At 45.4% G+C, this 23,997-nt stretch overlaps 1 protein-coding gene across 1 annotated transcript in view; it reads right to left on the bottom strand.

Annotated features, from left to right (window-relative positions):
• The window catches only part of PREP (prolyl endopeptidase), a 108,816-nt gene that overhangs the window by 5,244 nt on the left and 79,575 nt on the right, over nt 1–23,997 (bottom strand). Inside the window, exons 12-13 of the mRNA XM_014531282.1 lie at nt 9,128–9,264; nt 5,715–5,814 (exon numbers count right to left, since the gene is read on the bottom strand). Of these exons, the coding sequence (XP_014386768.1) occupies nt 5,715–5,814; nt 9,128–9,264 (237 nt within the window). The remainder of the gene's footprint in view (nt 1–5,714; nt 5,815–9,127; nt 9,265–23,997) is intronic.

Here is a 23,997-nt window from a genome sequence, read left to right as displayed (position 1 = left end):
AAACCGGCAGTCGGATATCCCCCGAGGGGTCCCAGATTGGAGAGGGTACAGGCTGGGCTAAGGGGCCCCACCCCCCGCACGAATTTTGTGCACTGGGCCTCAGGTATAATAAAAGCCTAATATGCTAAAGGTTCAACTGTTCATTTGACCGGTTGCTATGACGCACACTGACCACCAGGGTGCAGACGCTCTGACAGGTAGGTTAGCTTGCTGCTGGGGTCTGGCTGATCGGGTCTGGGCGAGACAGGTGGGACACACTCTAGAGCCCTCCTGCGGATGGTCCCTCTCCGGCCTCCACCATGCACCGGTGGGGTCCCTTGGCCTGGCCTGCGCCTCTCACAATCCGGGACCCCTCAGGGGATGTCCACAGGCCAGGTTGAGGGACCCCACCGGTGCACGGCAGTCGGATATCCCCTGAGGGGTCCCAGATTGGAGAGGGTACAGCCTGGGCTAAGGGACCCCCCCCCCCGCCCCCCGCACGAATTTTGTGCACTGGGCCTCAGGTATGATAAAAGCCTAATATGCTAAATGTTCAACCGTTCATTTGACCAGTTGCTATGACGCACACTGACCACCAGGGCGCAGACACTCCAACAGGTAGGTTAGCTTGCTGCTGGGGTCCGGCTGATTGGGACTGGGTGAGACAGGTGGGACACACTCTAGAGCCCTCCTTCGGATGGTCCCTCCCCGGCCTCCACCATGCACCGGTGGGGTCCCTTGGCCTGGCCTGCACCTCTCACAATCCGGGACCCCTCAGGGGATGTCCACAGGCCAGGTTGAGGGACCCCACCGGTGCACGAATCCATGCACCAGGCCTCTAGTGTAATAATATACATTTTAGTTCTTGTTCCTGGCACAGAACTCAGTGTCTCGTCATTCAAATCCAGCCCCTTTCAACAGTGCCTGAGTTTATGCTAATGGGTGGCTCTTAGTGGGCTCTAGATGGCTTCAGGATTGGGACCAGCTGCTAGAGGAATCAATCATGTGCTTGGAAGGTCGGAACTGTCATCTCTCCCTCAAAACTTCTGGCTTCTGAGGAGGGAGAGGGGCTAGAGCTTGACTCAGTCACTGATGGCTAATCATCTAATCACTTGTGCCTATATACTAGAACCTCCATAAAACCCCTGAAACAAGAGTTCAGACAGCTTCCAGGTCAGGGAACATACTCAGGAGCTGGAAGGGTGGTGTGCTCAGAGAGGGCATGGAAGTGCCACACCCACGCCTCCTTATACCTTACTCCAATTGGCTCTTCCATCTGACTGTTCCTGGGTTCCGTCCTTTAGAACAAACTGGTAAATGTAAGAAAAGAGTTTGAACCTGAGGAGGGGGTCCTGGGAGGCCCAGGACTGGTGACTGACATCTTGGGAGCAGTCTTGTGGGTCTGAGCCCTTACTTTGTGGGGTCCGTGCTAACTTTAAGTAGTGTCAGAACTGAAGTGATTTGGAGGATACCTGGTTGGTGCAGAAAAGTGTTGTGAGTAGAAACAGTTTGTACAGCCCAAGGCAGAATAGGCCTAAAACCCAGCTCAGGGCTCTGTCCTGTTTTAAAAAGATTCTTCTTTGTATTTATTGAACATCTGCCATGTGCCTGGCACTAGGCCTGGGGATAGGTGGGAAAGATAAAAAACCGAGGAAGCAACGACAGTGTTCAAAAAATTCAGGTGGGGTGTAGAGGTACCTAACCAGGTGTAAGGTGGTTAGGAAGGAAGTCACATCACAGCTGGCAAAAACATCGTGCCCACCCCAATTATGATTTCAGGGCTTATTCCTCATACTGAATCCTGAGTCCTACCCTTAGAGATCCCTGTCCTCCCCCTCAGAGGCGGGAGGGACAGGAAACTGTCCTCTAAATAGCACTTAGCATCCAGATGGGGGACTCCATCTCTGCAGGTTCCTTAAGGGACCAGGTGTGTCAACAGACACAAACTAATGCCTAAATATAAAGGGGTTACTGGGCGAACCAGTAAATTACAAAGCAATTCTCTCACGACTGGAAGCAGATGGCATTTTCAATAGCTTCTCCTATTAAATCTTAAATTTGCCCTTAATTGTTCTCTCTCTTACACCTGACCTGTAATCCACATACAAATTCAGTTGTCTCCAATTCAAAATATTCCCAGAACCTGACCACTTCCCAGGCCTTCCATCACACCCTCGCTGGTTTGGCTTAGTGGACAGAGCGCTGGCCTGTGGACTGAAGGCCTTCCATCACTACACCCCAGGGCCAGGCCACACTGTTCCTTCCTGGACAGAAGTCTCCAACCTGGCCTGCATTTTTGCCCTTGACTCTCCTTCCATCTGCACTAACACTGTAATAGGATCAATGCATGGTCCTATGGAAAAAAATAAGTCAAATTATGATACTTCTCTCAAAACTCCCACAAAGGCTTATTTCACAGTAAACCAGGTCCTCTAGCCTGGCTCTGAGGTCCTGCCACGGCTTACTTCCCCCTTGCTCACCGTGCCCAGCCACAGACGTGGGTCTCCTCCTGGCTACTAGACCCCTCCCAGCCCGTGCTGGGCTCAGGGCCTCAGGTGCACTGCCTGCTCCTAGGATGAGAATGAAAGCTCCAGGAAGGCAGAGGTGCTGTCTGTGTTGTTCCTAAGATTGTTATCAATACACTTTCTAAACTTAAAATGGAACATCATTTTGGACATAAGAGATTTTACCTCCAAAGGAAATTCCCCCTCGCAACACTATATTCTATTGAGGTAAAGAATCAGGCCTCCCCCTCAGAGGCGGGAGGGACAGGAAACTGTCCTTTAAATAGCACTTAGCATCCAGATGGGGGGGGACTCCATCTCTGCAGGTTCCTTAAAGGACCAGGTGTGTCAACAGACACAAACTAATGCCTAAATATAAAGGGGTTACTGGGCGAACCAATAAATCACAAAGCAATTCTCCCACGACTGGAAGCAGATGGCATTTTCAATAGCTTCTCCTATTAAATCTTAAATTTGCCCTTAATTCTTCTCTCTCTTACACCTGACCTGTAATCCACATACAAATTCAGTTGTCTCCAATTCAAAATATTCCCAGAACCTGACCACTTCCCAGACCTTCCATCACACCCTCGCTGGTTTGGCTTGGTGGACAGAGCGCTGGCCTGTGGACTGAAGGACTTCCATCACTACACCCCAGGGCCAGGCAACACTGTTCCTGGACAGAAGTCTCCAACCTGGCCTGCTTTTTTGCCCTTGATTCTCCTTCCATCTGCACTAACACTGTAATAGGATCAATGCATGATCCTATGGAAAAAAATAAGTCAAATTATGATACTTCTCTCAAAACTCCCACAAAGGCTTATTTCACAGTAAACCAGGTCCTCTAGCCTGGCTCTGCGGTCCTGCCACGGCTTACTTCCCCCTTGCTCACCGTGCCCAGCCACAGACGTGGGTCTCCTCCCGGCTGCTAGACCCCTCCCAGCCCGTGCTGGGCTCAGGGCCTCAGGTGCACTGCCTGCTCCTAGGACGAGAATGAAAGCTCCAGGAAGGCAGAGGTGCTGTCTGTGTTGTTCCTGAGATTGTTATCAATACACTTTCTAAACTTAAAATGGAACATCATTTTGGACATAAGAGATTTTACCTCCAAAGGAAATTCCCCCCAACACTATATTCTATTGAGGTAAAGAGTCAGAACAGGAACTCAGATTCTGACATGACTCAGTATATTCACAAAACAAGGAAACTGAGTGTATGAGCTGCTACTTGCCGCCCTCCTCCACAGCCGTGGATGGAAAACCTGGAAAATTGTCATGTGTGTTTTAAGTTGAGCTTATATATGCTATTCTACATTTGTATAATGGCCCTTCATGTGCTAATGACATTGGATGTAAGACCCAGCCAGCAAAGTTCAGGTCCACTATAGATTTTCATTACAACTTTCAGTGCTTACTTGCCGCCCTCCTCCACAGCCGTGGATGGAAAACCCCGAAAATTGTCATGTGTGTTTTAAGTTGAGCTTATATATGCTATTCTACATTTGTATAATGGCCCTTCATGTGCTAATGACATTGGATGTAAGAAGACCCAGCCAGCAAAGTTCAGGTCCACTACAGATTTTCATTACAACTTTCAGTGCGACTGAGAAAAATGCAAACTCAAATTTCATTAACTACCAAAAATTAGGTACTTAGAAGCAGTGCCACAAAATGATTTAAAAGAGCAGAATCTAAAACCACAGTGCTAGCCCCAGCCTCACCACTTCCAACCGTGACACGCTGGGCAAGCTACTCAACCTCTCGGTGCCCCGGTGTGTCCTACGTAAGATGGGGCATTGCCAGTCCCCATCTCCCAGGCTGCGTGCACATCAAGGTCTCAGACTGGGCCTGGCACACGAGGTACTCACTCCTTTGGGAAAAACTTCTGTGACTATTTCATTACCCTTATGCTGTAGATCCATCTTTATACGTACCTCATTTCCCTCGCGACTTTTCTCTCTGTACTCACAGCATTTAGCATCACCGGGTGTAGTTATTCAACAAATGTTTAGTGATAATCACATCGTGCAAGTCCTGACTAACACAATCAGAGGGGCTATCAGGCTCAGGACTGTTGTGCCTGGACTCTAGAAACCTGTGGCTCCAGTGTGTGGGGAAAGGGGTCCAACCGGTTCGTGTCACCTCTGACACGCGTGTCATAGGTTCGCCATCACTGGGCTATGGCAAGGTGCCTGGGAGGGCTGAGCCTTTCTAAGCTGGTCTTAGATCGCTTCTTACAGAACCCACCCAATACCAGAGGGAGCGGAAATGATGAACCGGAAACCTACCCCAAAGCCAGGTAAGTGAAGTTCAAGTAGTAAACTGTTTTCACTTGGGCCACAGTAGCTCAACCGCTGAGGTTAAAGGGCCTCTGAGACCCATAAAGGTCTGGTTTCCTGTGACTCTCAGTGACGTTTCTTGCTGAGCTGGCTTCTTCACCGGCCAGCAGCACTTGCCCAAGGGCAGCCCCCACTCTAAGGGTCTAGTCTGTTGCAGGCCAGCAAGCCCTCTCGACCAGTGGTTCTCAACCTTCCTAATGCCTCGACCCTTTAATACAGTTCCTCATTTTGTGGTGACCCCCAACCATAAAATTATTTTTGTTGCTACTTCATAACTGTAATTTTGCTACTGTTATGAATCGTAATGTAAATATCTGATATGCAGGATGTATTTTCATTGTTACAAATTGAACATAATTAAAGCATAGTGATTAATCAGAAAAACAATATGTAATTATATATGTGTTTTCCAATGGTCTTAGGCAACCCCTGTGAAAGGGTTGTTCGACCCCCAAAGGGGTCGCGACCCACAGGTTGAGAACCACTGGTATAGGGGCATATGTGGTGATGGAAGGGGACTTGACTTGGGGTGGTGAATACAACACAACATACAGATAATGTATTGTAGAACTGTACCCCTGAAACCTATATAATTTTATTAACCAATTAAAAAGGTAAAAAAACCTCAACAACACAAAGTTATTTTTAACCCTTTTCGGTCCAACGTCGAGGCTGAGGCTGACACCGCCGGTTCACCATTCTATCCCGTCAATTAATTTGGACCAGACTATTTGAATTCCAAAAATAAAATTGGACCGCAAAGGGTTAAAGGGGGAGTGGTACCTGCAATATGTTTGAAAATATCCTTACTTTTCATTTGTTTAGTGAAATGCTCCTTCTGCTCATTCAAACACAGCTCTGACTATGCCCTATTTGCATTTCTGTGGAGAAAAGACCTCACCTTTATGCCACGTCTCTCCGTATTCACCGCCTCCTCGGATGTTGGCCACTGCGAGGATGCCACCCATGTGTCTCACAAAGATAAGCCTGGACACACTGAGAAACAATAAAAATAGTGAACCTTCCATTAACCGCCAAGTAAGGACCACATTATTTCCCTCCATTTCAAAAAAAAGAAAATGTATCCCCCAAAACACTATGTGTGATGTCCTCTAAATTGGAGCCCAACATTTTTATATTACCTGATTAAAGCAAAACATATAACTTCTGGTTAATGTTTAACTGCAAAGTTCATACATGCTCATGAGCATTCAGAAGACCTCATTGTACTATATTGGCAAATATTTCACCATACAAGGTGGGAATACAAAATTCATAATGCGGACAGAGAAAAACAGAGGCCCTCATTTCATAATGAACATCTTTTAACATCTATCTTGGCAAACAAGATACTGCCAGCCAGGTGACACAGGCCTGGTGTGAACGGTGCTGGGCTCGTAGGAACACCAGTAACGGCCCCTGCTCTGCTACCTTTATTTTTTTCCAGTCTCTCTCTTCACATTGTTCAAATTGGAAAAAAGGGAGCTCTTTCTGAAGCATGGATTTTAAATAGTTTTACAGAAGCTCAGATAACTAGACAACATACATTAGGAGAGGTGGTGGAGGTAAAGGACACAGACCAGAACGTAAGAATGGAGAGCTCATGGCAGGAGGATGTTTTCTAGAAATAAACAGAAGAAACTACAGCACCAAGTTTCTAGGGAAAAGAATTAAGTCCTTTGGAAAATTTGGATTTCACGTTTTTCTCCTCCTCTTTCCACTCTGGTCCTAAAAATGCTGAGTGACATTTCTTTTTCTAGCTGCAGTTAGTTTAAATTAAATTTTAACTATTTGGGAACTATTTTGAGAAGTTTATCCTTCTTCCTTACAGTAACTGGGGAAACCATGGGCTTCTGCAACCTGCAGCTCATTTCCTGGATCTCGGGGATGAAGAGGAAAGGACAGCCGGGGTAGGTGATGAGAGCGTGCCATCATGCTAGACTGTCCAAATGGATCTTCAATTGCTTGGTCTTTTTCTTTGATATTGTTCATGCACCTCTGATGGTCTCCACTGAAACCATCAGCACATCCACCGGGTTCTGGGCTGAAAGTGGCTAGGGGCTCTTCTTTATTCATCTCCTGATTCTCAACACAGCAGGCTTCATAAATACTTGTTGCACAAATGACCAAAGACAAATGATGTTAACTTCAGATCCACTCAGGGACCAGTGTTGTCTGGCTCCTTGCCACCCTGTGGAGGCCAAGGATATGGGGCTCAAGGTACGAGCCTCTGCCTTGTCCATTAGATGAAGCACATGTTCACTGGCCTACACTCAGGTCTCACTGCAACTGGAAACTGAAGCTTGCATTTCATCACTCTGGGTGGGAAGAGGGGCAAACAATGACATACTGTATATTCTGTTGTAAGGATTAGGTGAACAGCTATTGCTCTGCATCCTTAGACTAATAGACACAGGGAATAAATATGGCTTCTGGTTTTACCACAGACATGGATACTAATGAAACAGCAAATCTCACTGCCTGGGAAACTCTGCTAAGAGATAGGAAGCCTGTCTGTGGGCTCAGGCCTTGCCTAGCATGGTGCTTGGTATAGAGAAAGCAACCTAGAATGTAGAATGGTGATGTCATTGTGCAATGAATGAAGAGCAACTCATACAATAATGCCTCACTAATCTTCTGAAAATACTGTTCTACACAATGATTTCACACCTTTTCAGCTACTCACTAACAAAACCAAATTCTTTAGCCAGATGTTCAAGACAGTTCACAATTCGGCTATAAACCATTTCATTAAATCCTAAATAATTAGTAGAATGCACTACTGATACCAAGTACTTGAAATAAAGTAAGATTTAAATTTGGAATCTACTCTGAATTCATGTCCTAATAGTCACCCTCATTTCTTTCCAAATAAGAAAGATGAATCTGAGAATCAGATTTCATGGTGGGCACTATTTAGAAGTTGGCTTAAAACTGATCTTGCTGGTAGGAGTCACCTTGCTTTTATTAAAAACTAGAGGCCCGGTGCAAGAATTTGTGCACGGGTGGGGTCCCTTGTTGTGGCCTGTGGGGATTGGGCCGAAACCGGCAGTCCAACGCCGCCTGCTGCTCCCGCTCATCCTGGCCCCACTGTGCCTGCCGTGGGCTCGTGTCCAGTCAGTCCTGATCGGGAGAGGCTTGTGCAGCTACAGCGGCGCTCGCCAGCCGTAAGCCCTGTGTCTGGTGCCCGTCCCAAGGGGGATAAGGGTGAGGGGCTGGGATGTGATCAGCCCTCCAGGTGGATGGTGGGATGCCCTTGCTAGCCTGGGATCCATCCCACTGACGTTTGCGCTGGTTGTCAGGAGCCACATGGCAGCTGCTTTTATATTGTTTCTTCCTTGCGGAGTGTCTAGGGAGGGGAAGCGGTCACAGTGCCTAAGGCTGACTTCCAAGAGGCGGGCGGCGCTGTTGGGATCATGCCAGCAGTGCCGATCCATCGGTGGTTGGCCTGTTCTCCGGAGATTGGACCTGCAGGACTAATGAGCGAGTGAGTGGCTGCTGCCGGGCTGGGTTGGTGGGCTGCCGGGCTGGGTTGGTAAGCTGAGTGGCACTCCCACTGTGGGAGTGCACTGACCACAAGGGGGCAGCTCCTGCGTTGAGCGTCTGCCCTCTGGTGGTCAGTGCGTGTCACAGCGACTGGTTGACCGTGTCATTCAGTTGTGCTGGTTGTTCGGTAGCTTAGGCTTTTATATATAGAGATGCTCACAGCAAATTCCATTTTATACTGTGAATGTGATAGTAAAATCAGGTTTGCAAAGAACTGGCAGGAGACATTTATATAAACAATAGCAAATGCTTAAATTTAGATTTTTTTTCCTGCCTGAACATAAAGACTGGGACATAATCACAGAAACGGTGTAGGACAGTTTAAAATGGATCAAATAACAGAGTACACAGAAAATATATTTATGGCTGAATGTTAAGATAGTCTATTTTAAGACTTGGCTGCTGAAAAAATATCATCAGAAGCTGCAAAATCCTTCCTTGTGAAGAGAATACTGAGGGCAAATGCTAAACACGGAAGGTAGGCGCTTCCTTTGTTCAAAACTCCATGGATACTAACCTTCCGTACTCTGGCAGCTATAGTTTCAGCATTTAGTTCCCAAATAACCTGTTCCACTAAAGACATCAGCTTGTAATGATCCTGGAATTCCTGACCAAAAATGCATGTAGTTAACGCAATCTTATCCCTTCATGAAAATGACAAGCCAAGAAATGTATGGTTAACTATATGAGAAAAAAGCATGATTTAACAGACGAGGCTCTGGTTTCCTTCCACTGGATGGAGGGGATCATGGTCCATGCTTACCTGTAGTTGGGTGTGATCGAGATGTTGAAGCCGCCGTAGCCATATAAGAAGGCAGGATGAGAGCCGTCCAATTTTATGCCTTTTTTATGCACGATGAACATTGGAATCTTGGTACCATCCTTGCTAGGGTAGAAAATCTAGAACACAAGAGAGCAGAATGGTGAGAGTTAGCACCACCTCGTCAACACCTGCATGCTTTTCCATGGGAAACACACACAGGCAATAGTTCTCTCTTCCAGATGTGGAGCAGCACAGTGGAAATCAGCAGGGTCTCTGACGGTGGAGCAGCTTTCGGCTTGTGTGGCAGTAGATAGTGTGGAGGAGTGGAAAGCACAGGTGTCTGAAAGTAGGGAGACTTGAATTTGAATTCTTACTTCACAGCTGTCTAGCTAGGGGACCTTGGACATACTGTTCATCCTCCCTCAGCCTCAGTTCCTCATCCCTAAAATGTGGCCTTCACAAGGTGCACAGAAAACACACATTTGTTTTCCGTTCCCAGCTCTGCAAGAAGTCAGATTTGGCCACCCTGCCAAACAATTCAGTTTAGGGAGATTTATTTTCTAGAAAACAAAGTTCACATTCAACCGCCTTTCTAAATATTAAGATAACTCGACTTGCCTTCATTTTTCTATGTACAACAGTTAAATTAATGTTAGCAACAACAAAACATATTAGCTTAGAAAGTAATGGAGAAACACAGAAATCCTATTACTTCAGGTCAAACAAAGACATTTTTCTCCAGTATTTTTAATTAAGGCTCATAAAACCTTCCTGAATCTAAGCAACCTCAGGCAAGTTCAGTTAAGATTTCTATATTCTTCACTTTTTTGATAAGAGGAGTAAAAGGATAAGAAAGAGAATATTAAATGCTATGTAAACGATAAGCCACAGAATAGCGATAAGCCATCAAAAGCTGATAAGGCCCCTTTTGGACAGAAAATCTATAGATAGCCTTCTCTTTGGGTAAACATGGTTTCTTTACCCCAAAATGACATCTCGAACGTGCCCAGCCTAGAAATGTCTTGCTGACCTCACAAGTTACAGTTCAAGGACAGAAGCCTTTACACTTAGTGTTACTTGCAGCCATATTTTATCCAAAGCTTTTTTAGGTAGCAGTCCTATTGTAGAAAGATGCTACAAAATGCTTGGAAATAAAGGAGGGGGGCGCGGCGGGGGCGGGAATGCAGATTTGGAGAAAGGCATCACAGGCCACAATATGTGCCTACAAGTCTGGCAGGTTTTGAAACCTGCCAATAGTAGTATAAGAAGCATTTGTTTCTGACTTGGATAAAAATAATAAGAAACAGATAAATTTGACAGTTTAGGAATCATGGAGAAGAATACTCCGCAGAGTTCAAAATTATCAGAGGAGCACGGTTTTATTTAAAGTTAATGTAGTGGCAATTAGCAGCCTCTGATAAAGTGTAACTCTGTGGGTGGTACAAGTAAATGCGGAGTAAGAGTGATTCGCAGGGGCTGATGAGCTAAAATTGAGGGCCTTCAACTCAGACTGGGGGAGAATTTGAAGCACTCTAACCACTGCATCACGACTTTATCCAGTGACTTTCATCAATGAAATTGATGATCTGTCTAGCATGCTGACCTTCCGCGGGCTTAAATCCCTCAATGTCAAGACCTTTACTTCCATCCCACTCATTCAAATATTTGCTCAGTCCATTATTTGCCAGGCACGGCACTAAACACTGGAGACAAAGATGAACTTAAAGTCTACAGCAACAAACTCGCACTACAAACACCCATCACCTTAGCTTTACCTTTGCCCTTAGGACTTCAAACTCTTCTGCAAGGAACTCTGGCATCACACCACCCCCCCAAGACTCCAATTTGTTCTTTCACCACCACCTCCTTCCCTTCCTTATTTCTGGGGCATCTTTTTTTCCCCCCAAACTCTTACTATGACATTCAGTTCCTTCTACTCTATCTGGCTGTCAGCTTCCCTGGGCTTTCTTGGGCAGCATGGGATCCTTGGCCAGACCTCTAAGTGTTACTAATGCCGAAAAACCTCTAATTCTAACCTAACCCTCTGGGCTGCTGGGCACTCAGGAAACGCCAACTCGCTTCATTGAAAATTGATAATACTTGAACTCATGGGCTTTGAACTTATGCCTTATGTCTCCCCTGTCCCCCAAATGAATTCCTTATGTTTTGCTTCCTATATCTTTAAAAAATGTCTTCCTTATACCTTTTTTTGTTGTTGTTATTCCTCAATCAATTCCAGAGTAGTTGTTTCCAATATTTCCCATTTTCTTCCATTCCCAACACCACTATTTGTATCCCCCTACTCTGTATCTGCCACCTGCTAGGAGTTCTTACAAAACCTTCTTTCTGCCATCTTCACTCACTGTCTACAACCTCAGAGAAGGATCACTTGGCCTCGATTCCATTCCTTACCAACTCCACCACTACCTCACTCTTCCAATTACCACAACTTCCTTTTTGTATTCTCTTCCTTTCCTTGGCATACAAGCAAACTAAAATTTCTCCTATCCTATATAACAAAAAGACCCCAAACCTTTTGTATTGCCCTGTCTACCCCTCAAGCTAAATTTCCATCTTCCTCTTCCTTCCTGATCAAACATATCCGCAATAACCTACACCCACAACTCATACTGGGTTACCCTGTTTATCCCTTTGTCCCTACCACTGCTCTTTCAAAGGGCATGAATGAAATGTTTTTGTCTCTCTTCTTGTCCCTCCATCCCTACCTCTACCCAGTGGTGTATACCCTTCCCCACCTTTTCATAAGTTTATAGAGACACATCTATGTATAATTATTCACACACAATTATATATGAACTAGAGGCCTGGTGCATGAAATTCATGCGGGGGTGGGGGGGTCCCTCAGCCCCGCCTGAACCCTCTCTCAACCTGGGACCCCTCCGGGGATATCCCTCTCACAATCCAGGACTGCTGGTTCCTAACTGCTCGCCTGCCTGATCACCCCTAACCACTATGTCTGCCGCCTGATCGCCCCTAACCACTTGCCTGCCTGCCTGATTGCTCCTAACCACTCTGTATGCCTGCCTGATCGCCCCTAACCACTCGCCTGCCTGCCTGATCACCCCTAACCGCCTCTGCCTGCCTGCCTCATCACCCCTAACTGCCTCTGCCCCTGCCGTGGCGGCTTTGTCCAGAAGGATGTCCGGAAGGTCATTCGGCTGTCCAGTCTAATTAGCATATTATGCTTTTATTATTATAGATTATTATATCATTTGTTATTATATGACAACACAGAATCAGGCTAATATTGGGCTACAACTTACTCTTCCCACTCCTCACTTATAAGACATCATGGACTTCTTTCCAGTTAAAAGCACCCAGATTTATCCCATTTTAAAAAAAAAATCACTGCCTAGTATTTCATTGTATAAATGTACACAAATTTATTCAAACATTAGTTCACTGACAAGACTATTCTTTTTTTCTGTTATCAACGATAAAATACATCCTTTTAAGATAAATACTATGCACTCATGCTAAGATTTCTGAAGGATATATTCTTTAGACATGAAATTGCTAGATCAAAGTATATGTGCATTTGAAAATTCAATAGATTCTGACAAATACAATGGTGTATCAACTTAAGCTCCTAGTGACAATGATTATCCAAGTGTCCATTTCTCATCAGCAGTGGATGTTAAAATGGATTTTAATTTTTGCTAGTTTAGTAGGCAGTATCACCTCATTATTGCCTTAAGATTCAGTTTTTAAATTAGCAAGCATTTTCATCTATTTATCAGTTATTGTATGTCTTATCCTCAGAATAAAGTATGCCTATCCTTTAAATTATGTTACTGTCCACTTAGTTTATAGAAACTCTTCCTACATTAAAAGTAATAACCTTTTTTCCTGTCATGTTTTGTTTGTATTTCTTTTCAGTCTATAACCTGCCTTTTAACTTTCTTTGTGGTACCTTTTTTCAACCTTCCTAATCAATGCATTACGAGCTTTTCTTCCTCTTGCCAAATGCTGCTGTTTGGCCATTTTCTCTAGCTGGTCTTCTCTTTTATCTCTGTAAATCCCCTGCTGCCATGTCTCAGAGCTCCAATCAACTACTGTGCTATGGACCTTCCTGTCCACATTTGCGGGCCCACGCGAGGGGCTGTGACCTCCCCCTGGTACGTGCTCCTCTTCCACATTCTTTTATTTCACTCTCTCCTCAGCCACCCAACTGACAGCTCCCCAAATCATATTTATGCCAAGGGTCCCCAGGCCCTCATTCAGTCATTTCAGTTCTCACAACCAGGGACCACTTCTCTCTCACTTGGCAGACCTGCTCAGAATCCTCTAATTCATTAGCCTCAAACCAGCTGGTCTCCCTGACTCCTCCTATTTGCTAAAGTGATGGAATAGAACCTCTACTTTTAGTAGCATAAAAAATTATAATGTAATTTATATATATAGACGATCCCTGACTTATGATGATTTTACTTAGTTTCTTGACTATACAATGGTGCAAAAGTGAGACACATTCAGTAGGCACTGTACTTTGAGTTCTGCTCTTTTCCTGGGCTAGCTATGTATGGTATCACACTCTCTTGTGATGTGGGGCAGCAGCAGTCAGCCAGCTCCCGTTCTGCCACAATCACAAGGGTCAACAACTGGGACTCGACAGTGTAGTATTAAGTGCATCTTCAACTTTCGATATTTTCAACTTACCAATGGGTTGGTTTATCAGGATGTAACCCCACTGTAAGTCAAAGAGCATCTGTGTATATAATACAGGAGCCATCAGTGCTGGATAAGTAGACAAAATTAGACAATTGCCAAAGCTTAAATCTATGTGTTATTTTTCCATTTGCAATAGCTCACTGCTACCACAATACTCAGGTTCAAGTTAAAAAGCAAAAACACCTTTTTTTCTCTCTCTTACTTGTAACCAAATGAGACAGCTGACATTACACATACATTCTTCTTGAGTGTCCACTGTAGGCACCGCCCTTTAACTGGATGACGAAGCTTTTACGGGACCCTTAATGGACAGGGAAATAAAGTGCTCACATGGGATCTAACAGGCGCCCACTTGAGTAACAGAAAAAGTCTGTCCATCACACAGGCGCATCACATGGAGCTGGCGGGCCCCGTCCTCCCTTCTTGCTGTCAGCAGCGGAGGGAATGGGTGTGCAACAGATCCAGGTCAGCAAGGAGCCGGGAACCAGTACTAGCAACAGGTCTGTTCCCTCCACACCCCAGCATACCTCTCACCCTAAAAGACGACAAATGCCACCAAAGTACCCACAGCAGACTGTCTTTGCAAACACCCATGAACTCTCTTAAGAGGGACTATTTTAGCGTGTTTTGATATGAAACTTTCATCAGGGACACCATAAATCTATATATATAAAAGGCTAAGTGACCGACAGGCCAGTACATATGATGCACACTGGCAATCCTATATAATAAAAGCCATGCAAATTGTCCCCTTAACCGGGAGTTCGACCACTCACTATGACGTGTGCTGACCACCAGGGGGCGGCGCGAAACATGGCGGGTGCCAGCAGCTGGCAGCAATGGAGGTGCTGCCAGCACCGATGGGCCCCGACGAAAGTGGGACCACAGTGGGATGGTGGAGCAGGTGAGCGGGCGGTGCCAGGCCAAGGCGGGTGCAAGTGGGGCCCAACTGCCCTGCCGATCACCCCGCAGACGGTGACCAGAGGTGGCAGTGGGGGGACGGGGCTGCCGCCCAGCACCGATCAATCGTCCTGCAGGCGGGATGGTGGAGCAGGTGAAGGGGTGGTGCCAGGCCAAGGCGGGGTGCCAGGCGGGGCTGTGGGGCTGCGAGGCTGGGGGTGTGAGCTGGGGTCCAATCCTCGCAAGGCCATCCCGAGGGACCCCACCCGTGCAAAAATTTGTGCACTGGGCCTCTAGTTTAAAACATTGACTCGCACATGCATGATACATGTAAATAGTATATTATATATACTATTTTGACATGTAATTTTTTGCAGTAATGTAATTACTGCACGAATCTTTCTTCTAATTAATTTCCTTTCAATGTGCACGAATTCATGCACTGGGCCACTAGTAAAAAATAACCATCACAACAGTGAGTCAAAGAAACAGTTCTTTCTAAACATGAGTGAGCCAGCCAAAGGTTGCTTTAACTTTGAATTAAGAAAGCTTCTTTCCTTAAATTCTGTTTTCCTCCACTTAAAAAATCTTCATTTTGGAGCCTCTCACTGCAGCATAACAACGTCACTCCACATAGAAAACCAAGAACATTAGGCACAACGAGGCCTCTGTGCAGGGTGGGCTGGTTCCAGCAAGAGGACAGCGACAGGTATTTTCTGAGCAGCTGCAAGACTGTGCCCCCTGGGAAAGCAAGTTAGTGTCAGTTATTTCTCACCCCCGAGAAATTGAGATGACAGTTCCAAACTCTGGGGATTTCAAATGATTCAGATATGAGGAGAGGTGGTCACTCCAGGACTTCATCCAGCCGGTCATCTCTCATTTTTATACATGACAAACATAAAAACCACAAGAGTAAGAAACCTGCTAAGGTAACCCTGCAGCTTATGGAAAATTACCACTCAGGTCTCCCAAGTCCAGAATTTCTCTACTGTATCACAAAGCAATTCACTTCAAATTATGACTTCCTTGTAAATATCTTTATTGGGAGTAATTTTGCAAATTTTTGAAACTGTTAAAACCTATTTTACGCCCCCCCCCCAACCCCCAGTGATTAATCACATCTCTAGGGAATGCAGAAAACAAATATTCTCCTGGGAATATCATGCTTTCTTTGCTTTTCTGTTTTGTTACCCTCTTGGAAAGGCGACTCACTCAAGCATATCAAAAGCCATTTTCCAGATAAAGGGGTTATTATTTATTTATTTTCAAGCTAATGGGCCTGCTGGAAAGATGATCCTTCTCCACACAGTATTCACTGTCACCATTTTGAAAATAATATTGAAATAATAAAAACCCCACCATATCCTGTCATGCTGTTCTACTAAAAAAAATTGAGTTTCAATAGTATTTTTAAAAGGCTTAACTGACATAATTCATTTCACAAATGAAACAAAAAATGCCTGAGAGAACCATAAAGAAAGCATCCCCAAATTTCTAAGTAATTAAATTTAAAGGAGCTTCTAATTTTGTACACTTAAAACCATATTCTAATGAATGACTGCTTAACAGGTAAGAGCTCACAGATCTTTGAGTTGAAATCCTTTAAAGAAATGATTAAGGAAGAGAGAGAGAAAAGGTTTGCATGAAAAGTGCGTAGCCGAAAATGTCAGAAATGACCCATCCTTATGATCAAGCATGACTTTCCAGAGACATCAGCAAACAGACAGGGTTTTACTCTGAAAGAGTGTTTTACTGTGAGACTGCAAGTCACTGAATGCGTGTCCAGCTGACTTAACATCTGAATATGGTTTCAAATAGATGAAATCAAAACATCTGCCTTTAAGGAAAAAAGAGGAACAAGGAAACATAACAAATCCAGGGAACGTTCCTGTTCTTCAAGAGAATGACATCAGTTATGAAAAAATCAGCTTTCTCTACCGAAATGATTACTTTTCTTGAGAGGAACACATTTAGCAACAAAATCAATCTTATTAAGACACTCAAAGCTGTGCAAGCATTTAAGCTCCTGAAAACAGTCTTCACCTCCGCATCTGATCCAGTTTATATTTGGTGCTGAGGCAGGTTCAGGACTCGCATAATCACCAGCAACGGGGACCTGCTCCTCCACGCAAGGGGAAGGGAGAGGCAAAGGGCGAGCCCTTCGGAGAGAAGAACGTCTGGTGAAAGCAACTCCTGCCTAATTTTAGAGCCTGACAGGTTTACAGGAGAACGTTCATAAAAGGGTGCTGGGCTCCCCCTTTTATCTGGGTTGACAGAGGCCACCTGTGTGGCCCGTGCCAGGTGTGGCGAAGACATCTGACAAGGAGCAGGGCTGCTCAGGATTCCTGCGGTCAACACGAGCAGGGACTGAGAAGGTCCATCGCCGAAGAACCGAGCAGAAGGCAACCTCATGCTCCCATCTTTGTAAAACAAGTCACATACGAAGAACTTCCTGGGTCTTCGAGCAGGCACTGCAGATTTCTGTATCGTGCTTGGGTTAAAAACACGAGTCTGGCATTAGATAGTTATAATCCTGTCTATTTTGTAGGCATTTAATTCCAGAGGGATGGGGAGGAGCTTAAGAGTCACCTTTAGGCCAAAAGGAAAATTTCTATTCTGTTTTGGTTTACCTTTCCAAGGATGGATGAAGATTTAAAAATTACTCACGGGACACCTCAACAACAATAAAGTCAGCCTATTAGAAATCTGTTTTAATTTTTGGTACATTTCTTGAGCAATAACTATGTGCTAAGTGCTCTACTGAGAGTCTGCAGAAATGCTTCAGCTCTCCATCTGTTCTTCTGAATAAAAAAAAACCTATTCCCAGTCTCAAACTGTGGAGCCAGAAGTGAACCAGAGGGTGGAAGGTTCTGGAACCAAGAAAGAAAGACTGGTAGAGGCACAAGTAGATCTTGGACTACTGGCACTTTGATGAGTTTATTTTAGAGGTATTCAAGTGTTTTAAGGTACACAGGCATTCAGGGCTATGATGAATCAATATGACTTGACTGCAGAATATAAAAGCTGTCTTCAGTGCCACTGCTTGGATTTGTGGTCAATGCAAACACTTAATCAGACATTTTCACTAAAGTAAAGCACCTACTATAGGCAGAGGTCCAGAGAAAGCAGCACTGTTTTTGCAACAGGCACTGTCTCTCAGGCGCTTGCAGGATGCATCCATTGTCCGGTAATAAGGCTCACTACAATGGGATTTAAACTGAATGTGGAATGCACGTTTGCTGGCTTTGCTCTTAATGAAAACAGCAGGATAAATCCATCATCGAGGCTATGAGCTCTGCACTGTTTGCATTCAACAAACATTTGCTGAATGAATAAATGAGTTAGCATTGCATGTGAAACGCGCTCTTTCTAACCCAGTTGCCTCAGTTCCTGAGGCTCAACTTCATCTTGGATGCCTCTCACACCCCTCTTCTCCCCGCCTGTCTACCATCCCACAGGCCTCCTTCCGATCTGGCACCTGTGACCAGATTAGCCTCCCTGAGATCTTCCTTTTTAAAAAAAATATATTTTATTGATTTTTTACAGAGAGGAAGGGTGAGGGACAGACAGTTAGAAACATCGATGAGAAACATCGATCAGCTGCCTCCTGCACACCCGCTACTGGGAATGTGCCCGCAACCAAGGTACATGTCCTTGACCGGAATCGAACCTGGGACCCTTCAATCCGCAGGCCGACACTCTATCCACTGAGCCAAACTGGTTAGGGCCTGAGATCTTCCTTTTAATGTAGGCCACTCCCCTATTGAAAACACGCAATACCCCCCCCCCCATTCTCTACAGAATGGATCCCACATTTAGACCAGCAATGAAAGCTCTCCACTCTCTTCAACCTTTGTGAGTCCTTCTCAACCTCCTCTGTCCTCTGCACTGAAATGGGCACTTCACACCTCCAGACCCCCTGCTCCCAATGTTTACAGACTAAAGTATGAGCTTCCCCCTCAAAAAAAAAATTTAATTGGCTTTTAGGCATTCACTTGTTTGACCCCCCTCTGCTCCTACCCAATGCATCTCAGGCAGGTTCAACCTCTATGTGGCTATTTCTAGTCACGAGAAAGGACTTTACAACAGCACAAACGGAGCTCATTTCATTTGGGGGCCTCTCTAATTGTTAGAAAGTTCTTTGCTCCCTGAAAACGTCAAAATAACTGAAAGTATAGAAAACAAAAATTAGCCAAGGCGCTGGAGACAGAACCTTCTGATAGTAAATGCCTATATAAGCTGTCAACTAAAATTTCCATACATTTAAAAACAAATAGTAAAATACTGCCAGTTAGTTTCTATATTTTTCACAACAGAGTTTTCCTTAGTCCTTATTTCGGTCAAAATACATGTTATTTATTTTACTTGATCTGTTTAAAACAGTTACATAGTTCTCACCAGGTAACAAGCATCATTTAAGGGCTTTATAAATAGCCCCTCATGTTAACATATGAGGTCTGTACCACGAATGCCCCCATTTTTAGAGGGGATCACTCTGCCCCACAGAAGTAATTAGTCCAAGTCATATATCTCCTAAGTGATGAAGTCAGGATTTGAACCTGGGCCATCTGACGCCAGACTCCATGCACTTAGTCACCATAAACGAGGGATCAGCAAATCCCCTGGCCCCTCCTCCAGGGGCCCCTTCTCCAGGGATTACCGCCCCCCCCACCCCCCCATCCCTTCGAGAGCTGTGCATCTATTTACTTCTGTACCTTGAATTGTACCTGATAAACAGCAGGCACTTGAAAACAAAAGCTAGATAAATGCACGAATGAATGCTCAAACTAGACCTATGCTTCGTATCAAACAACATAAGGGTATTTTAAATGGCAGTTCGTTATAAAAAATAAATCCATACAAACAGAGCAGCCTAGAGTCTGGCATCAAAATGCCTGTAAGCTGAGTAATAAAATACAAATTAATTCTGGCTGAGAGACTTAAGAGGCTACATAAGCATGGATAAGGTTACACATTTCCAACTTATTATTACTGAAAAATATTTAATATCTGACGTTTTCCTTACACACAGCTGTTAATCTATTTTACACGCAGGGGAGCTCTGTGGCTCCTGAATTGTTCAGTTATGGTAATTTACCACACGAGACAGTACCTGCATCATAAAGCCAGACAAGAATACCTGAAATCTATTTCAAATCCTCATTAACTCAAAACTATAGCAGACCGCTTATTTTATTGTATTTGAAAAAATAAAAGCAACAATCAAAATTTTGAAAAGACAAACTCGGGGCACACCTTTAAAAATGTGTGGCTGGGAGTTAAGCGATCCTTAAAAGAGGGCATTACAGGGAGCCAGATGCTAGTGAGGCGAAGGGAGAGCAGTGTGCAATCAAGCCATCCAGGCAGGGTGGGGGGACGGGTGAATTGCATAACACAGAGCTGGTCCTGAACTGAGGACAGCAATAACAGAAGCCCAGGAACCAGGAAGCTGGCACAACTGGCCAGGTACCATTTGCCGTCTGCACATCCAGGGGAAACAGATGCAGCAAAACACAGTGAGAAGCAAAGGCGCACAGTTTCATTGCAGAAAGATGATCGGAATACTGAAAAGGTGCATTTGGAAGTAAAATTCTCAGGCACAAAGACACTGAGGCCAGTTTCTGTTGGACACATCTAACGCTGCTATTACCCTCCGAGCCCCTTCTACCTAGAGTCTCCCAGACAACACAAATGCAAATCACCCAAATAAAGCCTTTGGGTGAGTAAGAGGCAAGAAAGAAGCCCATCCTAAAAGCCTCTGAGTCGCCTAAACAGTAATCATAAGAAGCCGGCTCATGAGCACCACCTCGCAGGTCACTGCCCCCACTGGGAACCCGGAGCCAGGAGCGGACTCACGCTGGCTGGCGAAGGCAGGTGCAAAGAGGTGGCCAATTAGAGGAGATGGAGCCAGAGGCTTGGAGGAGCATCACAAGTAGCTGGTGGGAGGCCACTCGCCAGGGGGCGGAGAAGAAGAAGGCGGAAAAATGGAAGGCAAATCACGAAGTTCACAAATCCTGCTGTGAAGGTCTGAGCACAAATTCTTCTGTGATTTAGGACCCCAACTTGGCTGTGTGAAATGGTTTACATTTGTGCAGTAGAGTAACAGTAGCAAAAATCTCATCATGAAACCATATATAGTTTCTTCTCTTTTGATGGCTATGAATCACACCCCCCCCCCCCGCCCCCCACATTCACCCCAGCACTACCATGATAGAAAGATCTCGGCTATTCATTTTAAAATGCAGAAATAATGTATTTTTAATCACACACACACCCCTTTTTATTATCACCAGTAATCAGGGTGGCATTAAGATAATAAAAAAATCAAAGTCTAAGAAAAATGAAAGTTTCAGATGAATCAACGAATGATGGTCCACGGATCTAGGAAAGAATGCTGTGTTGTGCTGATGATGGATGGCATCCGCGAGCGCTCGACAATTATGAAGTGTCAGGATCTGTGTGCAGAAAAGCTGGCTAAAAGCCAGCACACCAAGTACAAAAGCTTTCACTCAGTGGATTTCGCGTAATATCTGTTAGGGTCACCAAAGGAGGTATGCACATGGCCGAAAGGGGTAAAGAATTATGAATTTATTAGGTCATCTGGAAACCAGATGGGCTGAGCCCCCAAATGGCGGCAGCCCCAGGGCAGGGGAGTCAGACTGTAAAGGACTGTAGGTGGGCTTTTTCGGCAGGGGATTCTCTGGGCGGTCCTGATCCTGGGCAAGTGCGGAGGGGAGAGTTACTGGTCTTAGCAAATGGAATGTGGTCGAAGCGAAAGGGCATGTCGGTTGTGAAATGATCTGAAAGGTCAGTTTCCCAGGGGAGGGGGTATTGATTTGATCATTTGATCAGACCGAATAATATCTACTACCCAGTAACCGACATACAAGGCCCAGGGCTGGAAGGAGACCCCTCACTCCTGGCGGCAGCTGGGCTCCCTGGCTTCCTGCAGCCTCCTCGGTCCATTGCTACCTGACGTTCGCTGACTGTTCTCAAATGCTCATGGCCCATCCCAACACTGCAAACTGTGTCCCTGTGACTTCTCTGTTCCATGCCATCCTCCTTGAAACCTCTCCCCTGACTCCCATGATGCAATCTCTCAACCCTCCCTCCCCCAACTAACTGTTAGTGCCTCCTTGAGACGGTACACACCGCTGGGGTTTTCAAGCCAAGCCCATTGGTTCATCCGCCCCGACCCTGGCAGCCTCAAGATGCTCCCTGACTCCTGGCCCTAATTCTCTGAGCTCCTGGTAGATACCAGTGCATCTGGCACAAGCCCTTTCAGGGGGTCCCCATCGTAGAGGGGATCAATTCTCACCCCATCTGGGTGCACATCAGACCCTCTGGGTTTGGACCAGCTCCTTTTCCAGGCTCGTTTCCTGCTGCTGGGTTCCTTCCAGTCCTGGTGCTGAGGATTCCTCTGCTTTTGTACCAATCCTCCTCCTCCAACACCCTCCTCCTGGCTGCCCAAAGCTCTTCTCCAGGCAGCCTTATCCCCAAGAGCAGTCCTAGCCGCTCCTCCTCCTCTGGGTTCCCACAGAACCTGTGATCAACTTTCATATGCCACCCCCCCTCGCCCCCGCCATCAAATTGCCAAAAAAGTTTGATTATATCCTCATTTCCCCTAGTAAGTGCCACTCTTCCTTATATTCCCAGCACTGCCAGATCACAAGGTAGTAGCTTAATAAGTGTTTGTGAAATAATTACACCTATTTATTTACTTAAGCAATCTTCTCATTTGAAAGTTCCATGTTATCTGAATTAGGAGTAGTAAGTATAACTACCGTTATCTTAAGCACCATGGAGCACAAGGACCCCAGAACCTCAAAGACTAACAGCATGGGGGGTATTACAAGGAACACAAACAATGAAAAAGGAAAGGAAAATTAAATGCATGAAATAAGCTGCTTTGAAAAACATTAGAAAAACTAAAGGTCTTTAGAAAGTAATAAAAAAAATCCAAAGTCATGATCATAAACTTTCATGAAACATAAGAAATAGGTTAACTGAATTTATATGTTAGTAGAATTACTTTTTTTTTTTTACAGGTCAGCTTGTCCAAAAGGTTCTCACACATTTGTGAGCAGGCAGCCTTGCAATAAATATGTGCTAGGAAAATATTTTAAAAAATTACTTTGCTGCTCTAAGAGGGAGGGGCAGTAGTATCATTTCCTGCTTTGGTCACAGACTATAACCCAAAATACTCTTAAAGATTAGCTCATGCAAAAAACTCCACAGAAGTACAGATGGTAGTAACATTCATTTTCTGACGATATTTATTGGTTTTGAATGGGCAGGACCAGTTATCATAGGAAAGAACAGGCAGGTGTCCAACATAGAAATTCTACAGAAAGGAAATGTCCCATATATTTATAGGTTTTTCGCAATCACAGTAGATAATTTCAGAATGCATCATCTATCACTGCCTCTCTCACTGAGTATTACATGCATCTACTCTGTGCTCTGGGGACACAGCAGTGGGCAAAACCACTTTCTAAAGAACACAAACCAACGAAAAGATAATGCCAGCTGGTGATGTGTGCGATGGGGAACCAGTATCGCTGGGCGTGGGAGGAAGGGCTGGGGAGGACTGCTATCTTTGCAGCACGGAGAGGGAAGGGGTGCTGATCGGCGCAGTAAAAGGAAGCGAAGGACTCGGGGTGAACATGCTGGGGTGTGGGGAGTGCGTGCTCACTTGCAAAGCAAGGAAGCCCGTCTGCCTGCAGCTGAGTGGAGGAGGGGAGAAGGGCAGGGGCCTGACTGTGGGGCACACGGGCATTACTCCAAGCTGGTCACACTACCAGACACACATGATCATAAGGGATATACTATTTAGTAAGAAGCCACTTTATCCTATGAAACAATAGCCAATAGTCACTTCCTTCTGACTGCTGATCTCAGAACTGGCTGCCCTGCCTGCTAATACTGACCCCAGCCAGGAAGTCTGCCGGCTAATGTATCAAGAAGAACATAAATCATTCCCCAAACTGACACCAGCACCAACTCTCAGTACAAGAGACTGAAATTCACCGTCACCCCAAGGAGAGGTTGGCTGGATCACACACATTTTACCACCGAGGAAAACGCAGCACAGGAGAGGCACTCTAGCAGAGAGAGCCAGTTTCACCCCGACCACACACACCCCTGCAGTGGCCCCCAGGCCTGGGGCCAGCCCTGCGCTGAGGAGGAGGAGAGGAGGCCTGAGGCCAGGCCTGTGCTGAGGAGGAGGAGGAGGCGGCCTGGGGCCAGCCCTGTGCTGAGGAGGAGGAGGAGGAGGA

This window comes from Myotis brandtii, unplaced genomic scaffold (assembly GCF_000412655.1).
Source record: "Myotis brandtii unplaced genomic scaffold, ASM41265v1 scaffold8, whole genome shotgun sequence".
Taxonomy (NCBI): domain Eukaryota; kingdom Metazoa; phylum Chordata; class Mammalia; order Chiroptera; family Vespertilionidae; genus Myotis; species Myotis brandtii.
The sequence above is the reverse complement of the archived record's forward strand: the minus strand, read 5'-3'. Positions and strand labels throughout refer to the sequence as shown.